The following is a 17757-nucleotide window of genomic DNA, read 5'->3' as shown; positions in this document are numbered from 1 at the left end:
AGCTTTCCTTTTGACATTCTTAGTGGTGTCTCTTAATGAGAAGTTTTTCATTTTGATGGAAGTCCAATTTGTCAATTTCTTTCTTTAATGGTTAATGACCCCACAGTCATGAAGATAGTCTCCTTTGTTTTTTATTTTTCACATTTAGGTCTGTAATCTACATCAAATTCAGTTTTTGTTTATATTGTGACATAGGAGGGGTCAAGACTCATTTTTTCCAAAAAAGTATCCACTTGTTACAGCATCATTTAACTAAAAAGACACTTTCTAACACTGAACTGCTTTGGCACTTTTGTCAAAAATAAACTCACTAAGTTTATGTTAGTCTATTTCTAGATTCTCTATTATGTTACAGTGATCTATTTATCTATCCTTATATGCCAATACCATACTGTCTTAATCACTACAGCCTGACATTAGGTCTTAAAACCAGGTAGTTAAAATCTTTAGGCTTTTCTTAATTATTCTAATCCTCCACATTTCTATATAATTTTGAAGACCAACTTGTCCACTTTTATGTAAAGTCTGCTGAAATTTTTATTAAGGTTGTATTGAATCTATAGGTTTATTTGGGGAGAACTAACATCTCAACAACACTGAGTCTTCCAATCTGTGAACTTTTCCATGGGGGGCACATAATCAATAAGCCTATATAGATCCCATCTGTGTGTTTTCCTCATGATTCACTGTGTGTCCTTATTTTGCTGCCGTAATAAACCTTAGCCATGAGTATAACTACATACTGAGTCAAGTAAGTCCTAGGCAATCTCTAAAAGGGTGGGGGTCTTTGGAAACCCAATCCACAAGTGTATCAATACTTCACTTCTTTCAGTTGCTGAGTAGTATTCCAAGTACAGTTGAACCACAATTTGTTTTTCCATTTACCCACTGAAGGACATTCCTCCAGGTTTTGATAGCTATGACCAAAACAACTATAAACATTTGTGTACAAGTATGTGAACATAAGTTTTAGGTTCTCTAGGTAAAAACCTAGCAACAGGATGACCGAGTATATGGTAAATGTATGATTAACTTTTAAGATTCTGCCTGTTCCCCAGAGTGGCTGTACTTAATTCTGCACTCTCATGAGCCCTGTATAAGAGAGCCAATGTATTTGGGACCTTGCCAGTACTTGGTATTGTCACTGCTGTTTTTTTCAATTTTAGCTGTTCTAATAGATATGAGTAGCTCATCCCGGTTTAAACTTATTTTCCTTGTTGCTAACAATGTTCAACTAGGTGTCTATGTATGTCTTTTGCTCCTTTTAAAAACTGGGTTAATGATCATTGTGTTTTCTTTATATACTCTGGGTACAAGTCCTTTATATGACTTTCAAATATATTCTCCTGGTCTATAGCTTGTCTTTTCATTCTTCTAATATAGTACCTTTTGTAGAAGAAAGTTTTTAGTTTTGATGATGCCCAATTTATCAAGTTTTGTTTTATGCATTGTGCATCTGGTATATGTCTAAGAACTCATTGTCAAACCCTGGGTCACAAAGATCTTCTATTTTCTTATAGTTTTATACTTAGATCTATGATCCATTTTGAGTTAATTTTTGTATAACATGAGATTTGTAGGTTAAAACTCACATTTTTGTATATAAATGTCTAACTACTCCAACACCTTCATTGAAAAGAATATTCTTTTCCATTGAATTGCCTTTGTACTTTGTCAAAATACAATTAAGGCCAACAGGGATGAACCTTAAAAATATTATGCTAAGGTAAATAATCTAGACAGAAGAGGACAAATATTGTATAATTCCACTTATATGAGGTACCTGGAATAGGCAAATATATAGAAACAAAAATGAGAATACAGGTGTGGGTAGGAGACACAGGAGAGAGGGAGATGAGTCAGGAAAGTGGTATCTTGGGTGAATCTGGATAATATGTGGTTGTGACAGACAAAAGCCTGTCATCACATCCCCTCTGCAATGTCCACAACCTAATTCCCAGAACCTGCGAATATATTATATTACAAGGCAAAGAGGAATTTAGGTAGAGGATGGAATTAGAGTTGATAATCAGCTGTCTTTAAAACAGGAAGATAATCTATATGGTTCACTGTAATGTCAAGAGTCCTTAAATGCAGAAGAGGAAGTCAGAGTAAGATGTGAAGAGAACTCAACCAGCTACCGCTGGCTTTGAAGATGGAAGGGGGAATTCTTGCCTACAGCATCCATAAGGGAACACAGTCCTGTCAATAACTTGATTTTATCCCAGTAAGACCCCCATTATTCTGGCCTCCAGAACTATAAATAAATCTATATTGTTTTGAGCAAAGTGGTGATTTGTTACAGCAGAAAAAAGAAACTAACATTGTTTTTTCAGGAATTGGTCCATTTCATCTAAGTTGTTGAATTTATATCCACAGAACTATCTAATACTATCCTTTTCATGTCTATGCAATCATAGTGATAGCTCCTGCTTCATTCCTGATATTGGTAATTTGTGTCTTTTTTTTTTCCTTTGCTAGTCTGGCTATAGGCTTATGAATTTTACTGATCCTTTTTGTTTAAAAAAAACAACAACCCACAGCTTTGGTTTTCATTGATTTTCTTTTTTTCTTCTGTATTCAACTTCATTTCTGCTCGATGTTTATGAGTTCCTTTCCTCTCTTTGACTTGGGTTTATTTGCTCTTCACTTCTATTTCCATAAGATAGAAGCTTATGTAAGGTAGAAGACCATCTCTTCTAGTAAATGCACTAATGCCTCTTGGTACATCTTCGGCTATATCCCACAAGGTTTGATGTACTGTGTTTTCATTTTTGTTTAGTTCAAAATAATTTAAAATTTCCCTTGAGGCTTCTTTTCAATCCATAAATTGTTCAGAGGTGTTATTTCCACAAGTCTGAATATTCTTGTCATCTTTTTGTTACTGATTTCTAATTTTATTATGCCCAAAGAACGTATTTGGTGATCTCAGTTCTTTCAGGTCAATGTGTTTTATGACCCAGGATGTGACTTATCTCGGTAAATGTTCCACACGCATTTGCTCTGCTGTTGTTGAGTGGTGTTCTGGTTGACAGTGGTGTCCAGTTCTTCTGTATCTTTGCTAATTTTCTACCCACTAGTTTTATAGAGTACTAAAAAAGGAGTAGTAAAATCTCCAATTATAATTACAGATTTGCCTATTTCTCCTTTCATTTCTGTCAGTTTTTATTTCACATATTTTGAAGCTCTCTTGTTAGGTGAATTTACATTTATGTCTTCTTGGTGAATTGATTATTTTATCATTATGTGATATATCTCTTACTCTCCTTTCACACAACTTTTCTTAAAAATATTTTAAAGTTTAAAAAGAGAATCCAATAAAGAGGAAGACATAAGATCCAAGAAACAAAATTAACTCATGAATGCAATGGAAAAAAAACCCCAAACATGACAATTAAGCAATAAACCTAAAAAACTGGCACAAATTAGAGGAATCATTTGGAGAATTCATTGAAGAACATCCACAAAACCATAACAGTTTTGAGTAAATGACATAATAACATGTTGGAAGAACTTAGTGAAAATGATGTAAAATTTCTGTTCAATAAAAAGAAATGCAATAATACAAATATAAGTAAATCAAATTTAAACACACTACTGCTCAAGAAAATACAAGAAACATGCACCCAAAAGCATAGCCTCAAAGTACATAAACAACTCTTAGAACTAAAGAGAAAAACAAACCAAACAGCAATCACAATTAGAGACTTTAATACAGCCCTCTCAGAAATGTAAATCAAGCACAAAACACAAAAATATATATAACAGATATAGGATAATCAGCTCCCCAATATACACATACATCTAAACACAGAGTGTATTTTTTAGTATGTGTAATGGTCACAAAAGTTCTATGCACTAGTCATAGAGGAAACCTCCATAGGTGTCAGATGTATATGCTCTATCCAAAATGTGACAACAACTCAATATAGGAAAGCTTAAAACATCAACACCCTCATGTCTGTATGAATTTAGGAAACAAACCCACATTACCAAATAATCCTTAATTTAGAGAGGAATTTGTAATTACAAAATTATAACAGATGAATAACAAAGAAATCCATTAATGACAATAATAAACAAAACAAGTTAACTGTTTGTGGAATACTAAATAAGTATTGAGAAAGTTACAGCTTTGAATACATTTATCAAGTACCAAGAAAGAATATGGAAATAGATGAGTGTATCAGTAGTCAACTTAAGAAACTAGTAAAGAGAAATAGAACAAACTCAAAGAATAAGAAAAGAAATAAAACTAAGGGCACACATCAATGACATGAAGGCAAAAACACCAATACAAATGATTAATATTAAGATAGACAAATTTTCTGGTAAGCTTATTCAGGTGAAAAAGAAAAGATAATATAAACAAAGAATGAACACAATCACACAAATAAATAAGATACAAATAAAAAACAATACTAATAGGAAAAAAGAAGAAATGCTACAGATGAAATACTAAAAACTCTTATGAACCATATACTAATAAATCTGAAAATTCAGATGAAATGGGTAAATTTCTGAAAGAATGCTAATTGCCAAACTTGGCACAAGACTGGAAGACTTAGTTCTTTTTTTATCACAAATTGACCAAAGAACATTATATGTCTAATATCAGTATGAGAAAAATAAAAGAAACATTAGCTGATTCTTCTTCCCAACCCCTTAAAGTTCCAAGTCCATATAATTTTGCAGTTTCTGGCCAAGTTCATAAAAGATAAAGATTCAAAAATCCTATATAAACCATTACAATGGAGTACTCATAAAAGAGATAGTAGTCAAGTGGTGCTTACTGCAATAACATGAGAAGAGTTTATTATCAGAACACCTATTAGTGCAATCTACCACATTATAACATTAAAGAAAAAAAAATATGACCACCCAAAAGAATAAAAAACTAAACATTCAATAAAGTATAAAACCTATCTTATGATGAAAAATGACAAACTATGGCTTGAGAATAAATTTTGATATAAGAGATTTGACCCTGATTCTTGAAATACTGTCCTTAAAGAAAAATAATTTAATGACAGATTACATTTTCTTCCCTAATGGTCTAAATACCCTAGTATATCCTTCAGGGAAAAAAATTATACAATCACATTATAAAGGCTATTCACTAGATTTTTAACCTTTTAATACAATCAAAGCACTAAGGAATTGTAGTTACAGAGTGTAAAAGTGTTATGAACTTTTGTAACTCAATGACTGACACAAATTGGGTAGAAGCAATGAAGGGCAGTATAGAGACACTAATTTCCTCATCAAGTAAAAGTCCTGAAATTGTACCTAAAGTTGTTGGAGGGAAACAGATTTTTAGAATATGCCTTTAAATTTAGAAGAAAAGCAATAGAAGAATTAAAAATAAGTGAGAAGCCAGGAGCTTCCCATTAAGATTGAGAACAAGACAAAATGTTCTCTCTCACTACTCCCTTCCAGCACTGTACTGGAAGTCCTAATGCATTAAGGGGGGAAAAAAAAGAAATAAAAGGTATACTGATAGAGAAGAAAATATAAAGCTGTCTTTGTTTACAAATAACATGATTTTCTATGTAGAAAATCCAAAAGACTCAAAAAAAACCCTCCTAAAACTAGTAAGTTACAACAGCAAGGTTGTAAGAAGTAAGGTTATACAAAAATATACAAGTCAATCACTTTCCTATATACTACCATGAACAAGTGCAATTTGAAATTTAAAACAATACTATTTAGATTTGCATTCCCCAAATGAAATTCTCTATAAATCTAACAAAATGTAAGAGCTAAATGAGGAAAACTTACTGAACTCTAATGAAAAAAATGAAGGAACTAAATAAATGGAGAGATGTTCCATGTTCATGGATAGGAGGACCCATATATTGAATGTCAATTCTTCCCAACTTGATCTACAGATTCAACACAATTCCAATCAAAACACCAACAAATTATTTTGTGGGTATCAACAAACTGATTCTTAAGTTTATATGGAAAAGCAAGAGATCCTAATGACCAACACAATATTGAAGAACAACCAACTCAAACTCAACAATGAGAAAATGAACTCAATGAAAAAATGGGCCAAAACTCTGAACACCTTATCAAAGAAAATATACAGGTGGCAAATAAGTATATGAAAAGATGTTTCACATTATATATCATTAGGGTAATGCAAATTAAAATGAGAACACTACACACCAAAATCCAGAACAAATGACAACACCAAATGCTGGAGAGAATGTGGAACAGGAACACTCATTCATTGCTGGTGGGAATGTAAAATGGCACAGCCACTCTCTGGAAGACAGTTTGATAATTTCTTACAAAACTGAACATACATACTCTTAACGTACTACTACCCAGCAATCACACTCCTTGGTATTTACTCAAAGGACTTGAAAACTTATGTTCACACAAAAAAGAAACTCTATATGGATGTTTACAGCAGCTTTATTAGTAACTGCCACAACTTGGAAGCACCCAAAATGTCCTTCAGTAGGCAAATGAATAAGTAAACTGTGGTACATTCAAATGATGGCAGAGTATTCAGTGCTAAAAAGATATGAGTATTAAGCTATGAAAAGACATGGAGGAAACCTAAATGGATATTACTAAATGAAAGAAGTAATGTAGCCAATCTGAAAATGGTACATGCTACAACCATATGACACTGGAAAAGGCAAAACTATGAAAAACAATAAAAAGACCAGTGATTGCCAGGGGTTAGAGGGGAGAGAGGGACGGATGGCTGGAGCACAGAGGATTTTTTAGGGCAGTAAAACTGTTCTGTATTATACCATGATTATGGACAAACGTGTAAAACACATACCCCTTATTATCCCTCATATAGCCTCCCCTAATTATCAATATCCTTCACCAGAGTGGTACATTTGTTACAGTTGATGTTCAGAATGCTCAGTATTTAAAACAGTGAAAGAATGTGAAATGAGATACAGTAGGTGCAAATTTTAGTTCATAGATGAAATACTTTACTGAATTTGAATAGTATATTTAATACTCAAATATATTCTTTCACTGTTGTTTGCTTTAAACTAAAGAATAAATTGAGAAAACACATTAGTGACAAACATCAGTGACATGACTTGAGAATTGCCTAACTTGGGACTTTTGCAGATATTTCAATTTTATTAGAATTCACCTATAAGTCACCAAACAATTGTATATATAAAATATTATTATATCAAACTATAACCTAAAGATCAACATTCAAACCATTACATTGATATAAATACTGAGTAAATAGTTGAGCTTTTTTGTCCTGCAGGAACTTGGAAAGTTCTTCTTAATTCAAAGAATCATATAATTAAAATAAAATCATTTCAAATCTGAAATGCAGAACTCACCAACAAGAAACACCATCTACACAGTGGAAGTCACACACACAATTCTCAAATGAGGGTGGATGGGAGAAGAAGGGGATAGAGGCAATGTCTGGATCAAATTTTAAATATGTAATACCTTAGTGTATAGTTTCACCTCATGATTATTACTGAAAATAATTCTGTAGTAGAAAAAAGGGAGGTATTTAAAAAAAATGACCACTCAGCCAAGCACCCAGAGTATGATCTCAATGATAAGTCTGGGTTTGGAGGTCTATAACCTTATCTGCTATTACCAAAAGAACTAAAAGCACTGCAGATTCAGTGTAATCTTTATCGAAATGCTCACTGCCTTTTTTTCAGAAATGAACAATCTGATTCTAAATTCAGACGGAAACGCAAGGGACTCTGACGAGCCAAAAAGGAACAAAGTTGGAGGATGCACACTTCCTGATTTCAAAACTTGTCGCAAAGTTACAATAATCAAGACAAAATGATACTGACATAATAAATATATAGACCAATGGAACTGAGAGTTCAGATGTGAAGTCACACATCTACAGTCAAATGATTTTTTTGACAAACGTGCCAAAACTATTCAGTAGGGAAAGAACAGTCTTTTCAACAAAAGGTGCTGGAGAGCTTCCAGGTTGGTGAATATATTACATGCTGGGAGGGTAGCCCTGTTCCCAGAAGACAGAAGTTTCTGTAGGAGGTACTCTTTCGGACTTCACCCTCTGTACCTCTTTATCTAGCTATTCACCTATATACTTTACAATATCCTTTATAATAAACTAGTAAATGCAAAAAGTAAACTAAAAACAAATGGTGCAGGACAAGTAGATAGCCACATGCAAAGTATGAACCTGGATCCCTATCTCAAACCCTATACAAAAATTAATTCAAAATGAATCAAACACCTAAATGTAAGAGCTAAAACTATAAAACTCCTAGAAAGAACATAGGTGTGAATCCTTGTAACCTCCCATTACACAGTGGGTTTTGAAACATGGCACCAAAAGCAACCAAGGGAAAAAGATAAATTGGACTTCATCAAAATCAAACACTTGTGCTTTCAGACATTATCAAGAAAGTGAGAAGATAATCCACAGAATGGGAAAAAAGATTTCCAAATCATATATCTAATAAGGGTCTAGTATACAGAATAAAGAACTCAACAAAAAATGACAAAACCCAAATTAAAAATTTTGCAAAGGGTTTGAATTGACATTTCTCCAGAAAAGATATACGAATGGCCAATATGCATATTAAAAGATGCTATTATCATTAGTTACTAGGGAAATGCAATCAAAATCACAATTGAGATATCACTTCACACCCATTAAGACTGCTACAATAAAACAACAGAAAATAATAAGTGTTGTAGAGGACCTAAGCAATTGGAAACCTCATCCATTATTGGTGGACATATAAAATAATGCAGACACTTCGGAAAACAATTCAACAGTTACTCAAAAAAATTAAATATCAAATTACCATATGACCCAACAATACTACTCTTAACTATAAACTCAAGAGATGTGAAAACATGTATTCACACAACATGTACACAAGTATTTGTAGCAGCGCTATTCACAATAGCCAAAAACCTTCCAGTGTCTACACATGTGAAGAACAGATAAACAAAATGTGGTACTATCCATACAATGGAATAGCATTTTCAGTCATAAAAAGAAGGCAATGCTGATACATGGATGAATCGTGAAAATACGATGCTAAGTGAAAATCCAGACACAAAAGGCCACATGTTGTATGATTCCATTTACATGACATGTCCAGAATAGGTAAGTCATCAACAGAAGTAGATTAGTGAGTGCCAGAGGATATAGGGAATTAGCAGTGACTGTAACAGTTACAGGGTTTCTTTTTGGGGGACAGAAATGATAGTGCTGACAGTTGCACACCATTGTGAATTGTACATTTTAAGATGGTGAATTTTATGTTATGTGAGTTATATCTCAATGAGAAAAGTTGCAAAGAAAAAAGAACTAAAAGCAGAAACAATTAAAAGTGGTTACTCCAGCAGGGTAAGAGCACACTTTTACTCTTCATTTAATACCATCACGTTGTTTTTTTGTAACCTACAAATTATTTACAAATTTAAAATTCATATGTATGCATTTATGTCTTTAGCCACAGCTGCCCAATCCATTCTTCTCTGAGAACTTGCCCCACTGCTGAGGTGTGGCCCTCAACAGACATCAGTGTCCCACATAACTCTGTGCCCGGGTCAGAGCTGACTGGCACATGAATGTACTCCTGAATCCAGGCTGGGCCAATCAGATGCTCTAAACCGAGAATCTGGCATTAAGAAAAAGATGCTTTAACTACTGTGGGTTGGGACTGTGAACAGGGGATTTGGGAGCTGTGTGGTTGAGTTAGACAAAGTTCTTGTACAGAGAACATAGCCTAAGGTTGAAAACTGAGAAGATGTGCTGGGATTCCCGCTAGTTTTCCAGTTCAACTCTACTCAGCAGTCTCTTGGGATACTCAGACACTCTCTCTGCCTTTGGGTTCTGTAGCCTTACAACAAATTCCTCTATTTTAGTGCCTACCAAGGGCTGGATGGTAGGAGTGAGACACAGTGGGTACAGATAAAAGGGGGTGAATTATCTGTTTAGAATCATGGTGACAACAGAAAAGTAGACTTTCAGTTGATTTTATTATTGCTTTAAATTCTATAAAATGCTAGTGATAAAGTACTCTTCCCTGCCCTCCTCCCACACTACTGATCTTTTTTGCATGAGCTAGTCTATTTTAGTTGTTAGATTCAACCAAAGTACTTTGAATGTTCATGATCTTGACTCAACCAATAATCAAAAGAGAAAACAGTGAAAGAAAACTAGAGTTGATAAGCATTCCCACATATTCTGAAATTAACAGTTATCAGTTCAAGTAAGGAAATTTCTTTTAAATAAAAAATGAGTTAAAAAAAAGGAAGCATACAAAACTTTTTTAAACTTAACATTCCTGCCTTTGTTTAAGGTCATCAATTTGATATGTGTCCCTAAATTAACAATTACTGTGGGGACTAAGCCACTACTTTATGCACATAACAAGAGCCCCACAGAGATATGCTGAACTGAAGTATTTCTAAATCTTAATTTAAGCCTTTGGACTTCAATGCCCTGTACATAAAATCTTTTAAACTGGAACTGAAAGACTGAAGGCACTTTATGAACACTTACAGGGAAAAAAACATGTGAACAACTGTAATACGACAGATACAAATTCAAAACACAGACTGATTCACAGAGATGAATTATGACTCATATAATTATGATTGAGCATTCACAGAATTTCAAAGTTTCTTATCTGAACCAAGAAGAAAGAATTATAATTTGCATGTGAAAATAACTCATACCTGGTATGATCACAAATTCTCTGAATCAATGTAAGGTCCACTAGGGCTGTCCTAAGTTTGAGATTTGTAGTAACCATCCCAATGGACACCACTTCTGATCCTCTGTTCAACAAACATTCACTGAATACTTTCATTGGACAGGTGTAATCTAGACAATGAGGGCACACTGGTGAATAAGGCAGCAGGCTCTGAATTCACAAAATCTAGGAAAGGAACCTAAGAAACCAGTGATCTTAACAATGCTTTACATGCTCATTTCCAGGACACACAGGACCTTCAGTAACAGGGAGCTAGGGGTTCCCAAGGAAGAGAAAGAGTTAGCCAGGAAAGTGGAAGTGAAACGGGAAGCAGGAACCAAGCAAAGTAAACAGCCAGGGCAGAACCTAAAGGCGGGGTTAAAAATGAGGGCGAATGTACTGATGAGTCTGAGAGGTAGACGGGTAGAGCTAACAAAGGCCTTACAAACCACAACAGACATACATTACTTTTCTATCTGGGGAAAAAAATCACTTTAAAACAACTTCCTACTAAACCAAAAACTGTTTACAAGTTTAACACCTGACTTGACTCCTCACACAAACTTACTGGTAATGCTGTTATTATAAAGGTATTAAATATATTCACAGTGATAGGAAAATATAGCAAAAATATATACTTATCTTTCAGGATCGCTTTTACAAAAATCATGACTGTTAAGACAGTATTAGTTTCTTTTCTATAAGACACAACCTATATGGGGAAATAAGACATTCTAAGAGGAGTGTATCAATAAGGTCCAGGTCTTCCCACAACAATTCATAAAATTTACAAAATACTGTAAAGTCAGTGTTTAATATCCAAATTATACCTTCTCTGCACTAATGAGATGTGCCCTTAAGATCACACATAAAATGTCATACAAATACATTCAAATCTTTATCAAAATAAAATTATCTCACTTATACAGCAAGACTACAGTAATGGAGTATTTCTCATGAACTTTCTAAGTTTCAGTAACTGGAGCTTCACCACATAAGCAACAAAACTTGTTACTTTTGAAGGATTTTTCTAAAAACTATCTATGCATCTGCACCCTTGCAAACCAACTGTGCAGGTTTAACCTTCACTCCACATTTTGGGGCCATTATTTTTGGACATCAGTTATGGATTTATTGGAGGGATATATGCTCTTCCTTAAAGCACCCTTGATGAATATACAGTGATTTCCCCCCCCACCTTTTTAGAAGATATATACATCGCTTTTCATTTCTTCTTTATCAGGTTGTCAGTGCTCAGTGGCTTTAATCCTGATGCCTACCCGGACCGTCTTCTGATTTGCTGCCTCCTAGTTTCAGCTCGGGAAACCAGGTAACTAAATTAGTTCAAATTATAGGGAAAATGAATGAAGAGTTGTGCGGTGAGTCTCTCCTACAAGAAATAATATACATTTTCTGCCCGTGGTTTTGGCTGCTAGGGACTACTTAGCTTCTTACTCGGCGTTCTCACTTAATGTCCCACGATGTCTTAAACGAGCTAAGCCCACCCTACAACTCTACCTTCCCTTCCGACAAGTCAGGTGCTACGATCTACAGTGATTTCTGGTTGGACTTGCCTCCAACCACACCTACGTGTAAAAAGACATTGCGGGGGAGGGTTTCAAAATGCCCAATTTACTGCAAACAAATCTAAATTTTCCTTCGTATACCCCAGCACAAAAGCAGCATTAACAGTAACAAGTAAAAGGTACTAAGCGTGCCTGTAGCATTCCAAGCTTTCTGTGTAGGAACTCATCTGAGCAGTTTAACATTTCTGGCTAGCTCTGGCACAAGAGCAGATGTGTTGATGGGCAGGTTTTAAAGTCATGCTAACAGAAAAATTAAGCTCTTACACCAAGTCTTATCTTGAAAAGAAAGGATGCGTGTAATACAGTAGTTAGAGCCAACTTCTGCCGCGAGCGAGCACTCCCCCGACACACCGGAAGTTTTGAAATATCCTGCAGGCTTCCCACAGGCAAAGTGCTTTTCCTTCACCCCATCTCTGCGGGGCCTCCCGGAGGTCCGAGGACCGGTCGGAGGACGGCTGCATGCGGGGCTCGGGCCCCCAGTGATGCCACCCAAGGGAGCGAGGCCGGCAATCACGGCCGCCTCCCGCAGCGTAACCTCGGGAGCTCGCGAATCCCGAGTCGGGCAGGTGGGAAGCACCTGCGGCCGGGCCGGGGTGTCTCGGCGCCCGCTGAGCAGGCCCGCCTGGCCGTCTCGGCGGCGCGAGCCCTCGAGGTAGCCCCGCGTGGGGCCGAGCCCCGGGCTCCGCAAACTCGCCGGCCCGCGCGGTCGGCGCCCAGCGCCGCCACTCACCGAAGAATCCCTGCACGATCCCGAGCGGGTGGCTGAGCCAATCCTCCCCACAGGGCATCTCGCCGAAGGGCCGGGGCCGGCACGGCCCGGCGTCCCGCGCCGCGGGTCCTCTTCGCGGGCTCGGCCGCTCCTCGCCGGGAGCGCCCTCCCACGCAGGGTGATCCTGGGGCGCGGGCCGCCCGGCCTCCCGCGCGCTGGGAACGGCGGCTGTAGCGGAGGCAGACAAGGAACTGCTGGCGACTGGCGGGCGGCGCGTGCGGGCCCCCAGCCTCTACTTCGCACAATGGCGGGAAATAGGCGCCGCCGACCGCGCTGCCTGCGACCTGGGTGGAGCTCGCGCGGGGAGGGGCGCCGGGAGCGCGCTGCGCGGCCCCGAGGGGCGGGAGGAGGGGCGGGCCGGATCGCGGGGGCGGGGGTGACAGCCTGGGTGGGGCGTGGCCGCGACGCGGCGGCGGGGCGGCCGCCATCTTGGAGACGGGCAAAGAGAACGGCACGTCCGACCTCGGCGATGCTTACGCGCGGAGGCCCGCCTCTGAGAGCCAGAGCGGCGTGGTGCCATTTGGCACCCCGTGTTAGTGTGAAGGGGCAAACTCCCGAAGTCGGGTTTATTGATTACCCACTGCGAGGCCTTGCATACGTCAGAGTTCGCAGCAGCCTGAAAGCACAAGCTCAAAGAAATCACAGCGTCATCTCTGGGCAAAATTAGTGGGTGAAGCAGCCTATGGTGCACGCCCATCTCCTGGTGGCAACTGTTCTCTGGTATGTGGCCCGAAACCCTACGTAGGGACTTTCCCCTCAGCTGGAAACATTCAGATAAGGGGGACTTTGAAAGATTCCAAGCTTAAGAATAAAGCTGTCAGTTATTTTTACAAGCAAAGTGGGCTTTTTCAGGAACAGCAAAGAATTGCAATATGCGACAAGAATGCAATGGTAAAACCACAAGCGTGTCTGGAGGACAAAGCAGAAGAGGACTTTTCATAGAAGAAAGGGGGAGTTTTGGGGGACTGTTTTAAGCAAAAAGTCCATTGGAGGAAACTCACCTATCTTGACTGCTCATTGGCTGAGTTGTAATAACAGTCTTTCACTGGCTGGGCTGTTGCCAGGGCAGGCAGAAACTCTTCCTTCCTCTTACTGGGTGGTAAAGTAGCCAAAATAGTGTAGTGTGGGTGGAAAGCTGTCTTTGTTGTGCTGTTGACAAGGGAGGGATGAGGGAAGTGGCGGGGAGGTTATGCAATTGGTCAGGAGTGGTAGGGCCTGGGAGCTCCTCCTGCAGTCTCCCAACTCTACCTCTGTGAGGCTTCCCTCTTACCAATTTTCACACTCCCATTGCTGTCATCTTAGACACTGCGGTTGAGACAAGTTCCTACTTGAGCCAAGCTCATAACTGCGAAAACACTCTGGTCCACCCCTTCAAAGAAGCTGGAAACAACCAGGGAGCCTTGGAGAGGTTCCTGCAGAAGGTGTGTCTGAGGATAGCCTCAGAATAAAGATGGTGGGCATCTACATACACACAAGGTCAAACCTATGGTAACCTTTTAATGAGCAACTCTGGAAAACATCCAAGTTCAATAATGAAACTGTGTTCCCTGTAGGTCTGGAATGCATCTGAGAAAACCCTAGTCTCATCTGCTGAAAATAAGGTGTTGTTAACAGAAGGAGGGTGATATCAGTGGAGTCTAGAAAGTGGGGAGCTGAAAAACAAGAACTGAACTCATATCTTAAGCCTTCCGTAGGGCAAAGGGGGGTGATTTATATTTCTCATTGTTAACTAATTAATTGGCATCCTAGATTTGACATCTGTCTCTTGTGAGTTTGGGTGAGTTGAGAAAACTGAATTTTAAATCCGGGACATTACCACTACTTTGTTCATTCATTCATCCATAGCAGAGATTGTTGCCAACCCCTTAACACTGAATGGAGAAATCGCATATCTTAACTTCGTGCCCAGTAGTACACAAATTAAATGTATGGCTTGAAAATGCCTGCTTTTAAATCATAATTTCAGGTTTGCTTAATATGAAGTTGCAGCTGGATACCAATTCATCAGTAGCTAGGCACACTTCAGCTTTTAATTCCTCCCTGTGTACAGTATTTAGTGAGTTATAAACAATTACTTGTTTTGCTTAGACAGTTGATCCTTCTGAAATGTGATTGTTTTGTAATGTGAATAATTTCACCCTCTAATTTTTCTGTGGCATGACATGTGGAAATGACTACTAAGTAGTTACGAAAGTGTAAGTGGCCCAGGGAGAGTCCATGAGGGTACAATCTCTATAGCAAGATTTTTTCCCCCCACCATCAGTAATGGCACTTCCCCCTCCCCCTCCAACCTCAAGTCAGTATTTTTAAGGAGGGTATTGAGTAACCCTGTCTGCAAGTGATTATTAAGGCCAGTAAAGAAAATGTGGCATTACACTAGGACTTGAAAGATAAATAAGAGCTAGGTGAAAAGTGTGAGGGAAAAGTGTGTTTAGTTTAGGAAGACAAAAACTTGTACAGAAAAATTAAAATAATCTCACCTTATTATATGACATGGCTATTAATAGTGTTTACATAGTCCCCAAAATGTTAAAATTTGTTGATCTAACCAACATTATAATTTAACTTTTGTGGAAGGCTAAAAGGGTGAGAAAGATTCATTTATGTAATAAGGACAGAGAAGATCGAAAGGAGAAGTCTTCATCTTTCATCTGGGAAGTCAACACAGAACGCAAAGGGGGAGAAAAGGAAAAGTTAGAGGTGGTGATGTGATCATGTTCATTTAGAAATATAGCAATACTGAAAAAAATCAGGTGAAAGAGTTGAATGTAGTTGCCTCCAGGATGGAGTAAATGCTTCTTTTAAATATTTGCTAGTTTTCTATGTTATAGTACTATTTACTACTAAGTCAACCTCAACTGCACTAGCATTTCCACTAGATTTTAAAATCTCTGAAGCAGTGATTTGGTATCTGTATGCTGCTTTATTTCCTAGCACCTAGACCAGTGCCTAGCATACCATAGGTGCTCAACCAATAAATTGTCACTGAATGGATAATGCAAACTTCCCATCAAGTGCCTAAATCTCTCTAGGTATTTAGACCCATCAGTTATTCTATATACTTCATTTTCTTGGATATCTTTTCCAGAGCCTTTTGACCTTTTCCAATCTGGACTTGTTGCTCTCTACTTCTGGTGCAAAACTGTCTTCCTAGATCTCCTACCACCAGTATCCTAAAGATTCTTTTTTCCTCTTTCATCTTTTCATTGACTTTGAAAAACTCTGTTCCCTCCTTCTTCCATAGCTATAGACAGGTTGACCAGGAAAGAATTGCATTTCCTAGCTATACTATAGAGGTATAGCTGAGCCTGGTTGCCAGCTAGGGAATATGTTTCCCAGCCATCTTTGCAGCTAGGTAGGGCTCTGTTCTTACCAGTGAATCCTGAATGAGCGAGATGTCTGGAATTTCCACCTCAATTTCTTAGAAAAGATTTGGCCATGGTTATATTCTTTCCCCCTTTCTGACAGATGGGATGGTAAAGACTAGGATGAAGTTATGTTAAAGGCATCCTGGATTTTTATATGAATATTGCATTCTGAGGTCTCTGTTACAGCTCCTAGCATTACTCTGAAATCCTGTATTTTACACTTAAAGTATATCTCAGTTCAGATAGCCACATTCTAGTGCTCAATAGCTACAGGCCAGTGCTACCAGAGTAGATGCATAGGAGAAATAGGAAAAAGTCAATCAATTTGGTATTCAAATCAGACGAGGTAAGAATATTTGCAAAAGCATTTTCAACGGTTCTGTAAGGCTTATAAACTAGAGGATCTAGCCCTGTGGCAAAAGCCAGATCACAGATTTCCCACCCAAGCCCATTGTTTCAGGTGGTTTGAAGTTAACTGCCATTAGGCTGAGAGAAAATTGAACTCAGGTCAGACACGGAAGAACATGGAACTGAGTGAAAGTTAAAATACCAAGAGCCTGGCCTGAAAAAGCCTTCCAGTGTTCTGGCTTTAATGCAGGTCTCAGGCCCCAACCTCGTACAAGCAGGAAGTGGATCACCAAAGCTGTATACAGCCCACAGAGAGGACAGGCTTCCTAATGCCACTTTAGATATGGCCATGGCTGGTCATGAACAAAGAAAAACCTCCCAGAGGGCAAAGCTAGGGTTGTGGAGGATGTGACCTGGGGAGGTATTTCCAGAGGGCCAAACCAGAGGTAACCCAGAAAAACTATAAAAGTTCTCCACTGTCAGGGCAGGGAGTATTTTCTATTTTTGCGTCGGAAGATAGGCATTTCATCTATCAATCATTTCTATGGCCTTCTAAATAGGCACTCATCAATCATTCTATGGAACACTGATTGTTGTGTTTTCCATTCCTCCTTTCTCCCAGTGGGAGTGTCCACTGCAGTTACTCTGTTTTGCTTCATGACTGTCCATTGGGCGTCTTATAGTCACAGCCTGTGAGCAACCACATCTGGACACAATGGAAAGGGCTGAGCTGCCTGAGATCCTGGACCTTCAAGCTGGATGCAGCTGGTTGCCTCCCTTGGTGAAGGAGTGCGTTCTATATTTGGGAAGAAAGGTTGGTGTTTGGTGACCAGCAGGGCGACTGTGATGGTGATTGTCATTTCCCACCCAAAACCTTCCTCCATAGTCAGAAAATTATAGTTAGGATGTGGTTACTCAGGTGGGGCCTGTATTTCCCAGCTCTTTTGCCCCCAGAGTGCCTACTGTTG

The 17757-nt window shown here is 38.5% G+C and overlaps 1 protein-coding gene across 2 annotated transcripts in view; it reads right to left on the bottom strand.

Annotated features, from left to right (window-relative positions):
- MCMBP (minichromosome maintenance complex binding protein) overlaps positions 1–13389 on the bottom strand; it is a 43647-nt gene extending 30258 nt beyond the window's left edge. Inside the window, exon 1 of one of the 2 annotated variants that reach the window (XR_012132986.1) lies at positions 13035–13389. Coding sequence is in view for 1 of the 2 variants with exons in the window: in XM_037011255.2 (XP_036867150.1) it covers positions 13035–13092 (58 nt within the window). In the remaining variant the exon portion in view is untranslated. The remainder of the gene's footprint in view (positions 1–13034) is intronic. The other variant, XM_037011255.2, reaches the window with a different exon arrangement.
- Between the last annotated feature and the right edge of the window lie 4368 nt (positions 13390–17757).

Source organism: Manis javanica, chromosome 7, assembly GCF_040802235.1.
Source record: "Manis javanica isolate MJ-LG chromosome 7, MJ_LKY, whole genome shotgun sequence".
Taxonomy (NCBI): Eukaryota; Metazoa; Chordata; class Mammalia; order Pholidota; family Manidae; genus Manis; species Manis javanica.
The sequence above is the reverse complement of the archived record's forward strand: the minus strand, read 5'-3'. Positions and strand labels throughout refer to the sequence as shown.